Here is a 20,454-nt window from a genome sequence, read left to right as displayed (position 1 = left end):
CATTCATTGATTATGGCCATCAATGCTAAATATTTTGATGAGATATTTAAAAAAATTTAGCAAACCACCTAGATATTTGCAAATTCCTGAATAATCGACATAATTTTTTACTTTGCATTCAGTTAAATAGAATTGTGTTGATATTTTTTTTTGAAGGTATGTGTGGATCCAGGTTTTGTGTGTTCTGAAGTTTATACCTTTTGGGAAAGGGAAGCTTCTTTAAAAAAAGAATAAAAAATTATGCATATAACATTTGGTAAGAAAGTAAGTAGTTATTTAGAAAGATAGTGAAAATCATGACAAATTTCATATCTCAAAAGGCTAAAAAATCCAGAAAATTAATAAAATGCTTTTAATTGATGAACTTTCTGATACATCTCTGTAATACTTTTTTCCTTGCACTTTTTATCTGCGTACTCATTGACTGTCTCTTTATATGACAATAATTTCAAAATATAATTTTTTTATCCAGGGAATAGAAAGATAATTCAGCCTTTTCTCTAGCATATTGATTTAAACTTGTTTATTCTTATTGAAAGTTTAGAAAAGTTTCAGCTTCACAACTACTTGTCAATAAGGTCCATGAACAATGTTAATATTGTTGCTAAATTTGGGAAACCTCTATAAAGTTTCTTTCATACATGAACTGTACGATTTCAGGACATTTCAAGATCTCTTGATCTGATGGCACTCATTAACCAATTTGTAATTGATGTCCTCATGTTAAGTTTTGGGTGGATCTGCACAGTATAGCCATTCCTACACTGGAACAGGTAACAATAACAATTATCTAAGGAAGTACCTACAAACCACATAAATATATGTCACCAAACCCAAACTAAATGTACCCCAACACAGTTGCCCTTAGGCAAATCCCCAAAATGCCTGCAATAATTCCAAAGCAGAGTAGAAGGGATAGTAGTTTTAACTAATAACTGATTAAGAGATTCTTTTATTGCATGTTTTACAAAACAGGCACAGTAAGTCTGCTTCTGTCTGATGGAAAAGCAACTTGAAGCTAGAGGAGTAGATCCAGTGTTTTACTTAATTTTATTATTCCCTGGCAGGTACCCTCTGAGCTCTGAATGAGTGCTGGTCTGGCCCTCGCACAGCAGATTAAGAACAAATGTCCCCTGGATTTCTGTATCCCATTAAATGCCTAAACATTTTTCTCAAGATATAAATTTGGTGCCTAATTTCTTTCTTTCTTGCCTTGCACAAGTTCTCTGCTTTCCTCTGTTCAAACTCTAGTCTTTCTGAGACCACCAACTGAGTTCTGGTACTTCAAGACCCAACCTGGAATTTCCCTGACCTTCATGTAGTAGAGGGAACAAGCATTCCCTATGAATATAAGAATGAGAAGATGAAATGTTAAAAAAAACACAGTGCTTGAGAAATGAGAAAAAGAAAATGTAGCAACTTTGTTAAATAGAAGATCAAGTATATTATTTTATTTTATAGATCATTAAATGTGAGGATCACATTAATTTAATTTAATTAGATTATGGATGGATTACAATTTACCTCTATCAGATGATACTTAGTCATCTTTAAAGTAAGTAAAGCTCTGTCATATTCAGAATTCCATGTTCTTTAAGACATATTTAGTTTAACTTATGACTTAAAAAGAAGTCTCACTAGCATTGTTGGAATAATTTGGCAAAGTGGTAGTTTCCAGTATGATTTTGATTTGAAGGACACCAAAAGTTCAGCTTGTTCCAAATATTTCTATATGTCATGGCAAAAAAGGATATTTCAGTAGAGCATGTCCTTCTCTTATTATGATAATATAAATTATTTTATTGTATAAGCTAATTATGATCTTGATTTCTGTAGAGACAAAAAAATCTGACAGGTCTGCGGGTCAGTAAAATTGAATGGAACACAGCAGAGACAAGATCTTGATGGCAGTAGAATTTTTGATCATAAGATAACAGGGCTGGGGCAATGTCACAGAAACCAGCTACTATCAAAATCTCAAATTTTCAATTTAATTTGGTAAGCACAAAATATGCCAGTGTTTGTTTTATGCATAAATTTTCTGGAGTTTTTGAAAAGGTATCAGATAGGGAAAAAAGTAATCAGTATTCTATCTTTCCTGAATGTTATTTGATTTTTTTTTTGAAATGGTAGCTTTCCATTTAATTAAAGAAGTAGATTGTAGTTCAGGGAATCTGATGAAGCATGCATATTAAAATACAAAACATCTACAATCTAGTGTGAGTTTTTTTTCTCTTCAATTTGAAATACACTAAGAGAAGTACTTGAAATAGTATAAGAGGTAGAAAACCCAATACAAACAGGTGAAGAACTTATTGGTTTTTGCAACCTTGCCTTGCACAATTTTTTGTCTTGGCTTGATTAAGGGGCTAAAATAAATGAATTTCTTTCTTTCAGCAATGCTGTTCATTGTGTGACATCATTTTAAGACCACAAGTGGTGGCTTCTGGCATCTCCATGCTTATATCTTCCAAGATTCAAGTCCAGGAAAAAAGAGAAAATGTTTCTTACTGGTAACTCCAGCACAAGTCCTAGATTTTATTCTTACTGGACCAATTGGGGTCACATGCCTATCCCAGAACAAATCACTTGCTAGAGGAAATCAGCAGTCTGATTGGCCAGGCCTGGGTCACATGCTTAATCTCTGAAACAAGAGATGAAATTGTACTGAACCACATGGGTGAGAATTGGAGAGAAATGGGAACACAAAAGAAATCCAAACATGACATTGTTAGCAAAAGAGGGGTGATTGTTAGAGAAAATCAGTTGGTGTTTACCCTTTGATTAACTCAACATTATACACATCTCTCTTCACATATATAAACTTCCACACATACCTGACTTTTGCACATATGACACATTTCCATGTGCGCTCATGCCTTCCCCCAAGGAAGAGAATTTATCATTTGGCCCAATTACTGCATCTAACTCTAAATCTACAACATCTATGTTACATATGTTTTCAAATACGTCTAGATATAACTCTCACGGTCTGAGAAATTATGAATAATTGATAAATCTAATCACTTTCAATATACTCAAAATGCAGTTGTGCACTGAAGTAGGCTAATATCAATTTAGAACTCTTATAGAGAAGAGAGTAGAATGGGAAACAACTCAAAGCTGTCACAGACTCAATAGTACATATATCCTGCAGATAAAGAACTTTTGCCTGGGCCGTGAAGGAAAGTTCTTGGACAGCCAATCTGGCTGCCTCTGGTCTTCCTTCTGGAAGGGTCTCCCAAGGCTAGCATCCCCATAGGTAATGAGCACTGGGGAGGAAGCTACCTGTGGTGGATATACATCTTCAGCAGCCCACTTCCTGTTGGTACAGAGGAGTCAGGAGTGTGAGCGCCAAGTGTATACATCTGTTTCCAGCGATGCACCTTGGTCTCTTGAAATGGCCATGATAGGAGTATTTATACTGTAGAAATCTGCAAATGCTATGGATCAAGGTTCTCTTCCTTCCCACAGCCAGTTTTACCATTTACTAGAATATCGCTGAGAGGAGGCTTAGGGATTACTTAGGACTTACGGGTTTAATAATTACTAACTTTTGTTTACTAAGCTTGGGATTTCTTTGGCAATGCAATTTTTAAAAACATTTAGTTGGCCCCGAGTCTGTAATTCCATGGGTTAATCACCAAATCAGTTGATCTTGTTAAGTTAGAGTCTTTCAACTTGGAATCTGGGCAGGGGATTTGTACTCCTTAACAACTGCCTTCCGTTCCTTCTTTATTTGCCCAGACCTCAGTTTCAGGGCCTTTATCTTGGCCTTTGTCTCACAGCACAGTGAACATATGGTCTGCCTGTGAAGCAGCAATAGCTAATCAGCTTTTGGCCCCCAAGCTGCATGCCCAGTGAATATTTGCAATTAAAATAATTATCCCGTTTTGCAGAAAGAGAATTTATAACAAGAGATGCTAGGTAGGAGCCTGACCATCAGACTTCTTTTAAGTGCCAATTTTATCTCACGCTAGGTCTCCCACCTCTGGCTTTGTTTATATTTCCCTAGCTTGGTGCAGAGAATTTTGTTTTTATAATCTTTGAAAACCTTCGGATCACTGGACCCTCAGGCACCTTGGATTATAGGGCATTGGCAAAGAATGCCTTTCTGAGACTAGATATATTTTTTAATCTTTCAAATACGCCAATTTCTATGAAGTTGTTATCTTTCTTGTAGAAAGAAAATCAAACGAGTATGGTGGTCTGCAGGCCAAGTGAAAAATGTGTATCAGGATGGAAGAAGTGCTCAACTGCACTCATTGTCACAGCTGATAGGCTGAAAAGGATGAGGAAAGACTGAGTACTGGATTTGGCAACATGCAAATCTGTGAGGACTTGATAAGAGCGGTTTCAATTGTGTAATGAAGGCAAAATGGAGTGGGCTTAAGGGGGAATGGGAGGCGAGGGACTGGAGAAAGTAAGTCTTTGACGGAGTTTTGGTGTGAAGAAGAGCTTCCAATATTATTTCTACCCCAGATAAGCTTTTGGCTGCTAGTCCCTGAATATGTTTCCTTCCATGAGAAAAACATTTCTCCACTGGGTCTGTCACATTGCTGTAACTACTAGAGTATGAGCCATAACTTATTACCACCTAATGTCACCTGAGGATATTACAAAGATGAGTTAAAAAAAAAAACCAACTTTTTTTTTTTTGCAGTTCATCAATAGTATAATAGGGGTCACAGTTAAGGCCCTTTGTTGAGAGTTTATGACAGCTAATATATTTAGTGATTTGATCTGCTCAGGATCTCTGATTTCTCCTTTTTACTCTCTAAAAATTATTGAGACAGTTACCTAACTTCCCATATATATAAAGTTTTTTCATTCATAAAATAAAGATTAAAAGGATACCTATACAATATTTCAACAAGAACAAAAAAATACTTAAAAATAGTTTGAGGTCTAATGAACAAAAATAATATAAATTCAAGGCATTATTAATTTACTTACATTTTTATCTATTATATTTAATTCCATCTATTAATGCTTGAAAATCTCATTTTACTTTGTTAAAGTCAGAATAATCAGTTTTTAAGCTATTATCTGCTGGAGGGTCTAAATATGAGAATGAATGAATTTACTTAGCTTTTCTAAGAGCCTTCGATTTTAAAGACCTTACAGTTTATGCAAAATAAGGATCACCCTCTACCTACCCTCCCCCAATTTGTAGATTGAATGGACATTTTGAGGTAATACCCTACTGGCTATTTGCTTGACATTTCTGAAAAGAGCTTAAGTACAAGAAGAAATGAAGAGCAGTGATAATGGAGGGAAATGCTGAACAGTATTATTTTTTATCTCAGTTCCCACCTTCTACCTCCTGCATGCCGTTTTTAAGCAGCAGGGGCTGTCCTTAGTGTTTCTATGCATTTTCATGTGGGGAGGAGGAAAATTATCTCCAGTGCTTATTAGACAAAGAGGTTGGCATGTATGGGAGAGACAAGGTTCATTCTTGCTCTGTTTCAGGAGTACTCTTCAGTTCCCCTGGGGAAGGACTTTTGACTTTGCCCCACACAGACTTTGCCCCTTCATTTAGCCACTGTCCTGTATTCAGGACTATGGCTTCAGGAAGTTGGCAGCTCATTCTTATTACTATCCAGAGTGATAAATAAGGTTAACTTATATCCAGTCCATTATGTAGACTATATTCTTCCTTAGAACGAGTTTGACACTGAAAAACGCAAAATGTTTCAAGCTCCTGGGCCTGTAATAAGAGCCCAGTCAGATTCCACACTGAGTTCACTTGCCCTCTTTGATTGCAGCCTTTGCCTTTGCCCTGTGATTATGTTTCATGTGAGCCTGTGGATACATATTTTGGTAATATTGACTTTCACATTATTTAGTATAGGGCTAAGCATAATGCCAGTGCTATTCTGTAAGAAAGCACAATAGAAAACTATTCCATCATGTTATGTACCTCTTTGCCATTAATCAAAAATATCATCATCTCTGAAGATATTAACTAATTGATATATTTTTAATCTTTTAGACATAACAAAATAATATTTTCTATAATTATAGCATGTGTTTGTTTTCATATTTAAATTTTAACATATTAATTTAAATGCATTAAATTAATTTAAATACACTCCCCTATTAATAAAGAAAGATTGTGGGGGAATGAATTTGATGTAATTGATAACTACTATGATGATGATGATCATTTTGTGGTTGTGAGAATATCCTGGAACACATGAAGGTATTGACTCAAATAATATAGGGATTCTTTTTATTGCTTCCCATGATGCATTGGAGATTTGCTGGATAACATTCATAAATACACGAAGTTCTTTTAATCCAGAAAGGATGAATGCTATCACCACGCTAATTTCAGTCTGATCTAACCTAGAGAAAACATTTCAAGTTAGATAACATACATTTATTACATTCAGTAATCAATGTTTATTGAGTACTTTCTATGTAATGGGCACTGCACATGTATTTTATCTCATTTAGTCGTCAAAGCAATCCTACCCAAGTGGTCCATGAGAAGATAATGGGGTGAGAGAGTTAGAGAAGCTAAGTACTTTTCTGGTATCACACTCCCAATGGCAGGTGGAGCCAGGATTCTAATCTGGGTGTCTAACTTCTAAGCTCTGTGACCGTGCTGGATAGTAAAAGGATGAAATAATAGTCCTTGACTTTAAGCATCTCACACCTCAGGATTGAATGCATAAATACATAAATGATATCAATGTGGTACAGGAAGAACTGTAGAAAATGGATATACAAAATGGCATGTAAGCATAGAGGCGAGAGGCAGCAGTTGCGTCTGGGTAAATCAGGCAAGGGTTCACAGAAGTGATATCTGAGACAGAAAGGAAAAGAGGGGCATTCAAGGCTAAGGGCACAGTAAGTAAAAAGCCACCAAAGAGGAAAAGACATTATGCACATTATGGAAATCATACAAAGTTTGGTACTGGGGTAGGGGAGCTTGTGGCAGGACCATTGGAATTAAATACAGCAATGCTCTGAATTTACTCTATGGAATAACTGAATATTAAAATAGTCTGTAAGGATCAGAGAGCATAAGTTAGAGGTTAAGTGACTAAGACAGGACTTATGACTTGCTAAGTTTTAAGCTAGGTCTATTTCCCTAGTTATTTTAATTACTTTGTCAGCATCCTTCAGAACACATACTTTCTGTGGATTTTTTGTTTCAGGTCAACAACTCCATGTGCATTTCAGCTAATGCCTCATTATTATGCTAACTGTATTTTCTTTGTTGAAACTCTATATTACAGTGTGTTACTATATATGGCAGGGTATGATTTGGCCTTGCCGAACTTTGGGCCATTACCAGTGGCTTCAGATTGAACAGGGTTATTTTGAGGTCATACACTGACGCTACAAAGGATTGAATTATTTATGACTTTAATATTCACCAGTGTTTCTAGCTCAAGATCCAATATACTACTGAATATTATCTGTCAACAAAATACTGCATCTGTTCCATTTGTTGATGACCGATAAAACAAAGCAGTTGAATTGCTGCTGTGAACTCAATATGGCTTGAATTTTCACCCAAAGTATTTCAGTAATAATATTTGCAATACATATTTATAATATTTATAGTACATAGCAATAATATTTATGTCTGATACTAATTAGCACAAATCATAATGCATAAAATTGAACATATCACTATCATATATATTACTATATTTACTATTTTTATTTTTGCATAATAGAGATTGATCAAAAAAATAGGTGTCTTACTCAAATACTAGCCATAAGACCCAGCTGCATTTCTGTAACAAATCAAAACCTGGCATAAAATATATTTTTTTAAAATTAAAAGAATAAACACTTCTATCTCATTTGATCACTTTTTCCTTACACTTGTTACCTTAAGCAAAGAAAAATGGACATTAGTTATTGTGAGACAAGAGGTAGGAGATATATTTTAGAATAGTGACTAAAATTCCTCTTTTTAAAAGGCATCCGAAAAATAAAAATATTGATAATTTTATAGAATTAAACCTTGGAGATGGAAGGCAGTTTAGAGTTCAATTTTAATCATTTTAAAAACAGGTTTCTCAAAACTGCCATCATTAAAACATTTCTCTCTAAGCACAAACCCTGAAATGGGTATTACCTGATTGTTGTTTCTCCTCTGTATTAATCAGACAGTAGCGGGCATTTCTGGTAACAGCACTAGGAAATGGAACATCTTAAAGTAATAATTATTTTTCCCAAGGGACAACCATATATCTGGGAGTTGTATTACTGACCAAAAACTTGGCATATAATAAATCAAGCTATGTCCAACAATACAGCATAAAGGCAACTACTAAGGCATAGTGCACACTAAGGGAAATGATACAAATAAAGGGCATGCAAGAGTGCCTGGCATATAGTAGGCAATCCACACATGGTAGTTTCTTATATTCCAGGTTCAGGTTATTTTGGCTATCTAACAAATTGCCCCAAAACTTAATGACTTAAAACAAGACTAATCACGTATTGTCTCTCACGGTTCCTGTGGGTCAGGAAATCAGACAGGGCATACAGACTTAACTTTACTCTGCTCTGCAATATCTGAAACCTCAGCTGGAAGACTCAAAAAGCGTGAAGGCTAAATCATCTGAAGTTCATTCACTCAAATGTCTGGCAGTTGGTGGTGATTTTCAGTTGGGGGCCTAACTAGGGTTTGTTGGCTGGAACACCTACCCATGGCTCCTCTTTGTCACCTGAGCTGCCTCACAACATGGTGCTTGTGGTCTAACGACAAGCATCAAGGTAGCAAGACAGATGAGAGAGAGAGGGCGTGGGAGGAAACTCCATAGAAACTGTTCTGCCTTTTATGATCTAGCCTCAGAGGGCAGGCAGCCTTACTTCTGCCACATTCTAATGGTGAAGGAAGTTACAAAGATCCCAAAGGAGGAAATATAAACTCCACCTCTTACTGGAGGCATGTGGCTGTAAAAAGAGCATGGGATGGTGTATATATATTGGTGCAGCCATCTCGGGAAAATACAACTTACCAACCTATCAATAATTTGAAATAATAAAATTATACTTTAATTATTTAAAATCATAGAAAGTACAAGGGTCTAGAGGATTTTATAGTCCAAACATTCAAGAAATTAACCCTTTGAGTAAAAAACAGAGTCCCAGAGAAGTAAATTATCTGAGTGAGGCTACTCTACTGGTTATTCCCATGTCAAAAGTTGAACCCAGTTGGCTGAATCTCAATTCTATAGTAATTTACCTTACAAATATCCTATAAAATGTGGCTGAGTTCGTTCATTGATAAGGGGCTAATGTATTTAAAACTATCCATCTACATAAAAATAAAATTCTCATATATGAGAAATCTGAATTATTGAAACTAATATTGAAGAAGGATTTTTCCCAACTGGGGTTCAAAAATGTAGGTGAATCTGATAAACAGGTTGGCTTGTGATCTCCCTGACATCTGTTTGTATGAGCTGGATGTGTGGGACAGTTTTCAGCAAGATAGAAGAGTGGCAAGGACAGTGTAATGTCTGTTCCTCAACCCTGTTCCATGGAATTGCTTTTTGATCTGTACGGAACCAGAGAGCTGAGGCAAAAGCCTTTCCAAAACAAACTTGTGAGAACACAGAGTAAGCAGAAATGCTTTGGGTCCTGGGCACCCCAAGTGCAACCAGAATTTGAGGAGGGGCAGTCCCCATTTTAGGCACAGAACACCGTGGAGGGAACACATTGGCTCCACTCACTTACTGAGGTTGTGCAGGTTTGGGGGCAGTACTAGACAATTCTCTAGGCAGAGAAACAGCATTTTCAAAGAAGTCACTGAAGCAATTATAATATCCACGTACTTTTCTCTAGTGGGTTGTGAACAGTAGACAGAAGCAAGAGGCCAGAAAAGAAGAGAGTGAAGGACTGTTGCTGTGCATGTGTTACACAGCTCTTGAGGAATCTTTGCAAAACTATGATAAATTACTACTACCCAAGAGGGGGTAGGCGTTAGAGAGGGTGATGCTTAAATCCTGTAGTTATGTTGTGGAGAGTGACAATAAAGTTAGAATGTAAATGCGAATGCAGCCTCATTTGAACCTGCAGGCAGATAAGGCCTGTGAAAATTTGGTTCACACTGATAAATTATCTATAATTAACACTTAATTAGAAATGATTTCATTTGACTTCTTAGAATTCTGAAACGTATTTGAAGGAATGGTTTGGATAACTTTTGTCTAAAATAACTTAACTATTATTGTCTAAACAATACCGTTTCTTCATTCTGAGTCAAGCAGAAATATTATAAAATTACTCCATGTATCACTGTTTACATAAACATTCACTGAAGCAACTATTTGATATCATTCTTACAGGGTTTTTGTTGTTGAAATTTAGAGATCCTCAGCCTCTTCAATCTGGACGTCCTGTTTGCTGTCTTATTCTTTGCTGTTTCCTGAATCCTAACCTCCCCTAGCTTCCAAGTTTCCTCATGCCACCTAAATCCAGGTGGCGTTGGAAGTTTACAAAAATCACACAAATGCAGTTGGAATAGTATGCGCAAGTGGAGAGGGGTTTGAGTAGGTGGTGGAGGGTAGATAATGTGTTACCAGAAATTTAGGCTCAAACTCTAGCTCTGCCATTGACCGACTATGCAAATTTGGACCTTAGTTTCATCATCTGCAAAATGAGGGCATTTAGATAAACACACACACACACACACACACACGCACACACACACACACACACAGGCATTCTCCATTCCTAGTAGCTTTGTTGTCAAGATTCAATGAGCTAATGTATAAAAAGATGTGAATCTTATTGTAAGAACTATCATTATTTAGGTCATAAGGGAGTTATGAGCCAAGTTTTTTAAAAAATAGTACTAACTGTGTAGAGTCACCTCCACCCAACACCTCCCTTAATCCCTGTTTACATGATGCTCCTCTACATGAGCTGACTTGTTTCTAAAGGTCTTTCTCAAGATGTGAAGCACAGATGTTAATTAAATAGTTTTTTTTTTTTTTTGAGACAGAGTCTCGCTTTGTTGCCCGGGCTAGAGTGAGTGCCGTGGCGTCAGCTTAGCTCACAGCAACCTCAAACTCCTGGACTTAAGCGATCCTACTGCCTCAGCCTCCCGAGTAGCTGGGACTACAGGCATGCGCCACCATGCCCGGCTAATTTTTTGTATATATATATATTTTAGTTGTCCATATAATTTCTTTCTATTTTTAGTAGAGACGGGGTCTCACTCTTGCTCAGGCTGGTCTCGAACTCCTGACCTCGAGCGATCCACCCGCCTCGGCCTCCCAGAGTGCTAGGATTACAGGCGTGAGCCACCGCGCCCGGCCAATTAAATAGTTTTGAATGAGCAGAGAAGTTAAAAAAGAAAAAAAACTTCCTGAAATGTAATAGTATCTTTTATTTATTAGTGAAATATTTTAGGCATAAAAGTGAATGTCAACCTGCTTTATTTCCTCTGAGCTTAGAAAATTTCACTTCTAAGTCCTTTATAACAAAAATTAGCAGAGGTGACTCCTGGCTGGTGAGTCAGAGGTCTCATATTTTTAGCCTTGGAAAGTCAGTGCAGAGAGTTGGAATGTGAGAACAGGGTTTCAAAGCTCCGCTCAACTTTTTTGGCCTACAAACTGCCCATGGAAGCATAGTATGCCAGCTAGTGTTCTGACAGCTGGTGAACAGGGAATGAAAAAAAAGAAGGAAGGGAAAAAGTCTACTGTCTGAGAAGGATAATCACTTGGAAGGCATTGCTTGGATCAGTGCTACAGAAGAGTTACAAAAATGGAGGGAGTGAAGTAAATAACTGATCCTTGCCACCAAGGTTATGATTAAGAATTTCACAGAAAGGGGGAAGATGTTTAACATAATGCAGTTTTACTTAAATTTTAATTATCTATAAGCCACCTTCACAATGTTGCCATATCTCCATACTTCCTGTATTATTGTTTGCTTAATACATGTTTTTGAACAGTCACTTTAAAAAATCTTATGTGTGTTTAGATAGGAAACCTAGTTCACTACAAGAAATAGAAAACCAGAATAATTTGTCATAAATAGAAGGTACCTGTAAAAAATAAATACAGTGAAAATAAAACAATATTATTAAATTATAGCTAGGTATTGTCTATTGAAGATTCTGACCTCAAAGACTGCTATCTTTTTGTTAAAAATGAAGTTTGGCAAGTGCTAGATGGATATTAGAAATACTCCATACTGAAACCTCCTCTTTGAGGCTGTTAGACAAATGGAAAGGGGAATAAGTTTCTCACTGTGTAAGAATATTTAACAAATATTTATCAAGTTAGTGTTACTTAATGTCGTTGTCTGTAAACACCTAGAAACAATCTTTATCTCTACTTGTCCTACATTTCAGGAATGGTGTACAGGATAAAAGGGTGATCCGAGTGTTGGACAAACATGAATTTAAACCCCAGCTTTGCCATTTAATGACACACTTACCTTGAAAAGGTAATTTTAGTTCTATGATTCTGTTGCCTCATTTTTATTTAGAGAATATTTAGCACATTCAATAAATCTTGTTGTGATGACGAGGAAGATAATGTGAAGACGATAATGTGAATATTGATGTGCCGGATGGCTGACGAAGGGGCTGGACTATTACATACTGTAAGGCTGGTGGCAGGCACCCCTCCCCTCCCTAATGGAAAAAGAAGCCCACGAGACCTGCTAAGGACAATGCCTGCAAGGTCCAGCTAAGTTAAAGGACGACCACACCTGGAATGGTTACCCTGATAAGAGTCTCAGTTCCTGGAGTCCACACATACCACCGGCCCCTCCTATTTCTCAATACCCGCCCTAAAACTGCAACAAAGAAATTCTTCACTCTTCGCGCCAAAATCTTCCCGCCGAAGAAACCCCCATTCCCCAACCCTAATAACATATATAAGCCCACTCAAAACTTCTGGGCCATACAACTTCTTGGGGGTCGGTCTCTCTCTCTCTCTTTCTCTCTCTCCCGGGACCCGAGAATCTCACCCGGACCCCGTTCTTGGGATCCGTTACTCTCACCCAGGAGCGCTCCAATATAGCCTCTTTACTTATCCCTTTCAACTCAGCTCCTCTTTCTTTCTCTGGCGCCGGCCAATCCAGAAAACCTTTCGCATACATTGCTCTTTTACTAAGGCTTTGTCTATAGGTTGTCAAGCAAGTACATTTTAACTTAATTCAAGATTTTAACAATCTGTCCATATTATTTGTCCTTGTAGCATTGTAATTCTTCTCAAAATCTGACTATGGTTTCTCTATTTCTTTGAGGCTTCTTCTTCCTCCTATTGTTTACTGTGGTTGTTCCTTAGGTTCAATCTTTGAGTCTCTTTCTTCTCAGTTTTTATACTATTCCTTAGAAGCCTGTTCATTTTTAAGGCTTTAGCAATGTCTTGTAAGATGACTTCTAAAATTAGTATCTCCAAATCTGGCCTTCACCTGTTTACAGCTGAAATCGCTACTTGATAATTGGCATGTTATGTCACTTTCGATTCAGATTTAAATTTAAAATCAGCACATTCATCTCATCCTCTTTTCCTTGTCAGTGATCCCACCATAATTCCAGCTTTTTACGAATGTAGGAGTTAAGTGCACGTGTTTTATAGTCAGAATATTCTGGAATCCTGTCTCTACCATTTACCTATTTAACAAAAAATTACTCATCAAAAAGATCCTATTCAATATATGTATCTTTTTGGTCAAAAGTTCCCAATACTTCGGAGAGGTAGAGAGTGAAAGAAACTGTAAAGAAATATAGCTAATATACTTTTAACCTTAAATTTCATTAATTAATTAATTTGTAGGGAGGAGTTAACAGAAAAAGTGAAGACTAAAGCATATATGTTTTTTCTTTTGCATAGTTTTTTGTGAAACATTAGTTCTAAAATTAATTCAAATTAGATAGGAGTCTTATCAGTGTGCTGAAAGTGGCTAAGTACCAAAGAGCAGGGAAAAATGACAGTGATTGACCTCTTGGTGTTAGCAGTAAGCTTTGAAGAGAATAAATGATTTTTCAAGGTACTAATATCTAGACTATGGTAATTTTGAGGAAGGTGAGAAAATATAGGAAGTAATCTTGCAAATTTCATTAACTATAAAAATTGTAGCAAAATTATGCAAAGATTTTTTTTTGGTCATTTTCCACTTTTCTTTAAAAACAGATCATCCTGTGCACTGTATCAGATCATGTTGTAAATTCAAAATAGATATAGTTTCTGTCCTAAACAGCTTAAAGGAAGGTTCAGTGACTCCAGGAATATGCCAAAGTTTAGTGCTTGAAATGAATTAAATGAAATAACTAAAACATATATAGACTTATCTTGTGATGTGAAAGTAAAAGAAGCCAATTCCTCCTGTACATACTTATGAAAAGGCATGTTGTAAAGTTGTTGGTAAGTGACTGATTTTTATTTAAATAAAGTGAATATAGGAAATTGAAATATATCCAGAAGACACATTAAATTGTGATGATTCATTTTATAAGTGGGTACAACTAGCATTCTTTTAAATTATACTTTTTCAGGTAATTTCAAGTACAATAGAGCTCCCTGGCATTGGTTTGTCTAACTCATTTACAGGTTATTTTAGTATTCCCTAGGATGTAAATGGCTTAAAGTTGAAAGATTTAATTTGCCTCAGAGGGGCTAGATACTCCTTATCATTTCATTTTTATTGTAGCATCTATTCCTACTTATCCATATTCTTCTATCCTTTTGAGTCTGAGAATCTTTTCCTTTACTGAAATGATAGAAGGAAAAGAGAGGTGAATGGATTCTCAGTCTCTCTCTGTCTTCTGTTTATTTATACCACTGACTCCAAGTAGATTTAATTCCTCCTTTTTGTTTCCTTGTGCCTAACAAAGTTTTTTGCCATCCTTAGAATTTCCCCCAACTTCAGCTCATTATAGACTTTATATCCTCTGCAAACCAATGACTTATCTAATTAAAAATGGAAATTCATTTTTTTATCTAGTCAGCTGTTACCATTATCCTTGGCACTAACTTATCTATACAGAACATAATTTCAATGTAAAGTTTTTCATGTGAAAGAAATTATAATCCATACTTTTTCATTACCTTTTTATGTTGAAAAATTTCAAACCTCGAGAAAAGTTAAAAAAAATATAATGAGCACCTGGACTCTCCAATTGATTTACCCATTTAATATTTTGCCACATTTATTTCCTCTCCCTGTTTCATACATATACATACTTGTATGTATTTGTTTTACATATTTATGTGTACTTCTCTGAATCATTTGCAAATAAGTTCAAATAAGTAGACCCAACTTTTCATCCATAAATGGTTTGCAATAAAATTCCCAAGATTAAGAAAATACCATTATAATATTTAAGGGAACCATAATTCCACTTAACTGTCCAATATATTCAGTCCATATTCAAATTTCTGCAGTTGGTCACAAATAATTGTCTTTTTATTTACTTATTTTTTAGATCCAGGATTGCATTTTGTTGTCATGTCTCTTGCATCTCTTTAATCTGGAAGAATTTTTTTTTCTTTTTATAATTACAGTGGCTCATTTTAACAATCCAGGCCAGTTTTCTTGTATGCCACATTTTGGATTTATCTGTCTGTGTCTTCATGTTTAATCTGTTCCAATATCCCCTATATGCCCTTTAAATTTGTGCTTACATCTAGACCAAGGCTTCTCAGTCTTGGCACTATTGACATTTTGGGCCAGAAAATTATTTGTTGTGAGTGCTGGGCTGTCTTTTGCATTGTAGGATGTTTAGCAGCATTCCTGCTGCATCCTGTCAGATACAGTAACACCCTCTACTCCAGGTTGTGACAACCAAAAATGTCTCCAGATTGCTAAAGTGCCCAGGGGGGTGAGGATCCAGGCCCTGGCTAGGAATCACTATCTAGATTAAGAAGCTTGATTAAATTCAGGTTAAACAATTTTGGCAAGAATATTTCTTAAATGATTCGAATGTCTAATTGAATTACATTAGAAAGCACATAACATGGGATTTTCCCAATACCAGTGATTTTAGCTTTGATCATTTAAGGTAGTGATTTTTTTTTTTTTAATTTCAGAATATTACAGGGGTACAAACGTTTTGGTTACATGAATTACTCAGTGATTTTTTTTTAAGATAAAGGTACATTTTCCCTTTTATAATAAGCAAGTTATGTCTCCATACTTTGAGACCATGTGAAGATCCTGTAATCCATTGGGTGTCGGGCAGATGTGGGGGGGGGGAATGGGTGTATACCTACATAATGAGTGCGATGTGCACTGTCTGGGGAATGGACACGCTTGAAGCTCTGTGGGGGGGGGGCACATGGGCAATATGCATAACCTAAACTTTTGTACCCCCCTAATAAGCTGAAATAAAAAAAAAGATCCTGTAATCCAACAATCTTTCACCAAGTGGCTTTTAATATCCTCTGATAAGCTTTGCCTGAATCAATTGTGATTCACTTGGAAAATCGTGATTTTCGAATTTTACCATTTGTTCTACATTTATTATCTGGTATTCCTCTGAAAGAAAAGGTTGCATTCTCCTTTCCTTTTTTCAAATTTTATTTTTAGTAGCACTCCAAACTCATGCATTTTTAAAATATTCAATGTGTTACATTAGTTATTATCATTATTCTTTTCGATGCTCATATTGTCCCCAATTTCTTCGGTAGGAATCCCAATCTTTACCCCATTCTTTTTTTTTTTTTTTTTTTTTTTTTGAGACAGAGTCTCACTCTGTTGCCCGGGCTAGAGTGAGTGCCGTGGCGTCAGCCTAGCTCACAGCAACCTCAAACTCCTGGGCTCAAGCAATCCTCCTGCCTCAGCCTCCCGAGTAGCTGGGACTACAGGCATGTGCCACCATGCCTGACTAATTTTTTCTATATATATATTTAGCTGTCTATATAATTTCTTTCTATTTTTAGTAGAGATGGGGTCTCGCTCTTGCTCAGGCTGGTCTCGAACTCCTGACCTTGAGCGATCCGCCCACCTCGGCCTCCCAGAGTGCTAGGATTACAGGCGTGAGCCACCGCGCCCGGCCTACCCCATTCTTAAGGTAAGGCAATTCAGTGTTTTGTGGAGCACTTTAAAGTTAACACAGGCATCATGCAATGGTAAATTCTTACTGTATTACACAGCACAAGAGAACAAACGTGTAACAGCTTCACATTTAACAAAGGAGAAATCCTGATGACTGGGACAACATATCATCTTCATAGTTAACAAGTTACGCTAATTGCAAAATGTAAATAATTGGTAAGAGAAGATTCTATTTAACAACCAATAAAATTACTGGCAATTTACTTTTGAGTCATCTATTTACCTTTAAAATGGTAAATCTTTTCCTGGCACCTGGATATGATGACCGATGTTTATAAATTGAAATATACTTGTAGCATATGTATAATCTAAACATTGTATAACAACTGCAAATTGTAGGGAATAGGATGGGGTTACTTCTGATCTAAAATTATCTAAACAATGTGGTTGGGAACAAATTTTAGTAACAGTCGATCTCAGGAAAGCGTCGCAATTTTAAAACTGTGACTTTTGGGAAGGCCAAACGGAATCCCTAGCTAAAATGAGAAAAATTTATATCAAGGAATTTTAGCTCCACCCAGGGCAATATCCTCTTCCTTCTGTAACTGTCAATTTCCTCCCCAGACCCAAGAGCGTCTCTGCCCAGTTCCGCAGTTTCTGCTCCCAGTCTGTGTTTGTGATGATGGACTCAGAGGAAGCAGCCGCGGGAAGCGACAGTGATGGGGGTTTCAGTTCCTAACAGTCTCTTCTCCGGACCTGGCAGCTGCGGACAGCGCCACTCGTAAGCGTCTTTTTCTCCGCGTCCGTGAAAGACCGAGAGGGTGGAGCAAACTTTTAGGCAGTCTCTCGGACCGCGTACCCTTCCGCCTGTTCCTCCCTGATTGGCCCGCGTGAGTCTCGGCCGCCCAATCCCGCTACAGCGACCTCAGCGACGACAGGCGCCGCAGCCGCGCATGCTCACTTGGGAACCCACCCCTGCGCTTAAGGCCCCTTGAGTGCTGGAGAAGGGCATTGACAAGGCGATGGTGGGAGCTGGCCCGCCAGTGCTAGTGCTTAGGTCATAGGGCTGCGCTGGGACGTGGACGGGCACATTGGGAGGCCGACAGGAAAAACAGGCATTAACACAACTGTCCAATTTACCCGTATTCCCTAGGTGCAGGTTTTGTTGGTTTGACCATCTACTTTCATTATGATTTCCAACCTGGGCAACACAATCTGACGTGGAGACTCGAAAAAGCCTGCATTCTTTGCATCCGGGCTGAATGAAAGGCGAGGTGAATAGAGTGAGTCTTCATAGGAAAGTAAACTCTTGTCCTACAAAGAAAGGGCTGGGGACACCTTTGAGTTTTACTGCAGGAAATGTGGCCTTTTTAGCTTCCTACTGGAAGCGCTCCGTCGGAGCCAAGACTTCTGAACTCTAGCGTCATTCTGCCCTTTCTGCGGTGACCGCCTGTGGGCGCTGAAGCCGCGGACGATAATTTCTACTCTACAAAGAACCTCCGCACTAGTTTCCAAGGTGTGCAACTCAGAAAAGTGACCCAAAAAACAAAAGCCTTTGGGGGAGAGGAAGAGTCTCCATAGTCCCTGCTAATAAATTGTTTTCCGACTTCAGCCCCCAGCGGCGCCTGGCCCACCACAGCCGCGGGCGCACCGCAGTCTCCCAGTCCCACACCAGGCCGGCCCCTACGGCCGCTCAGAAAACGCGGCGAGCGGAACCCGCACGCGGAAGCGCCGGCCGCACTGAGCATGCCCAGTTGCAGAGCCGACCAGAGGAGTTTTTTTCTTTTCTTTTCTTTTCTTTTTTTTTTTTTTTTTTTTGGGTCTCAAGTAGGAGGCTTCCCCCGACCCCCACCCCAGCCCCCACCACCCCCGGCCTAAGCAGCTACCATGGCCGAGTTACTCAGCGCGGCGTTGTCCCAGGCGGGTTGGTAAGTGGTGAGTCCCGCCGGGCCGCGGGCGCGGTCCGGGGCCCCGAGGAGGGTTGGGGTTGGGGGCGGTGGGGTGCGTGTCGGGGTGGGCGGAGGCGGCTGTCCGCCCCCGTCCTCTCTCTGGGCCCTTCGGGCCGGCTCCGCCCCTGGCGCCACGCGGAGCCGAGCCAGTGCCCCAGCTTCCCTCCGGGCGGCGGCGGCCTGGGCCCCGGGCGGCTGGCCTGGGGAGAGGCCGGGGACCGCGGGCTGGGCGGGTGGCGGCCCAAGCCCGGGCCGAGCCGCGCCGCCCGGGAGGACCTGCAGCGCGGTTCGCGCCGCCGCTCCGGGGGTGTTGTTGCGGCGGGACAAGGGGAGGCGAGGGCTGGAGAACCCAGTGCGGCGGAGAGGGACGAGCGCGGCCGAAGCCCGCGGGTCCCCAGGAAGTTGAGGGAGACTAGAGCACAGCTCGCGCTGCTGTCCGAGCCTTCTCTTCTTTCTGCTGATTTCAAAGTACAGTACTGACCGGTGTGAAGCTGTCCTCCGGGGCACACACACAACTTCTGAAGCTGAGAATGACCGCATTGTCAACTCGTGGGGGTGAACTCTCGTGCTCCGTAGAACTTTTCTGGACAGGATGGCGTTGTTCTGATTTTAAAAGACCTTTAGTGTCAAGATTTTAGGATCCGAAAGCAGTAAACATGCGAAATTAATCAGTTTCTGGAAGTGCGGCCATTACAGTTGTAAACATCCAGTTTAATTCAGTAACGCTTTTGCCCAGGCTTTATAGGCACTGTCTGGGATGAGGGATAGAAATGAAGATGAAAAAGATTTGCCTTGGCTCTCTCTAATTACCACCTTAATGAGAAGAAAGAGGGAGGCATTAAAAGACCAAACACAAAACTACAAGAAATAGTGGTAAACTGTACAAAGGAACAAAAAGGTGTGCTATGGAATTGAAGGGAGAGTTAATTTCTTAGAGAAGTGGGCTTTGAAAGATGGAGAGGAAAAGTCTTTCTAGCATAGAACTGCTGGGGATGAGACAGAGTTAGGAAAGCGTTTATGGTTTTACAGAACTGACAGTAGATCCATATGGTTCGTGGAAGTAGGAGGGTTGTTGAATTAGGACTACTACTGGTGCCTAAACGATGTGGAATTGGTTTTGTGAATAAAGTTTTTGGTCAGTAGAGTGAAACAGGCACACCTGTGTTTTGAATTACCTCCTCCTGGTTTTAAAAGCACTGGTATTATATTATCCACGCCATTTTACAGGGGAGGAGACTGAGGCCAAGAGCTGTTAAGTAGCAAGTAGAAAGTGGTGGAGAAAATCACCTGGTGATTTTAACCCGTGTGCATAATTGTTCCTACAGTTTTTTTCTGAGAACATCATTGGCATAACAAATTGTAGACTGAAAAACTCACCTTACTCAGTTTTATTTTTGTTCAAACAATCTCATCAGTTTTTTTTTACGTCACAAGATTGTCTTGAATAATCTTGGATCATTTTTATTTGCATTTTTTCTCACTCCTTATTTGATTGAACCTTAGTTCTTCA

General features: G+C 38.7%; 1 protein-coding gene across 7 annotated transcripts in view; it reads left to right on the top strand.

The window, feature by feature from the left end:
• The window catches only part of TDRD3 (tudor domain containing 3), a 173,171-nt gene that overhangs the window by 23,686 nt on the left and 129,031 nt on the right, over positions 1-20,454 (top strand). Inside the window, exons 1-2 of one of the 7 annotated variants that reach the window (XM_069467179.1) lie at positions 17,721-17,776; positions 18,149-18,511. The exons of 1 other annotated variant lie outside the window; for it this stretch is intronic. Coding sequence is in view for 2 of the 6 variants with exons in the window: in XM_069467176.1 (XP_069323277.1) it covers positions 17,715-17,776 (62 nt within the window). In the remaining 4 variants the exon portion in view is untranslated. 5 more of the 7 variants (XM_069467176.1, XM_069467178.1, XM_069467177.1 and 2 more) reach the window with 5 other exon arrangements.

The sequence above is a fragment of the Eulemur rufifrons genome, chromosome 4 (assembly GCF_041146395.1).
Source record: "Eulemur rufifrons isolate Redbay chromosome 4, OSU_ERuf_1, whole genome shotgun sequence".
Lineage (NCBI taxonomy): Eukaryota > Metazoa > Chordata > Mammalia > Primates > Lemuridae > Eulemur > Eulemur rufifrons.
This window is presented reverse-complemented; position numbering and strand designations above follow the sequence as displayed.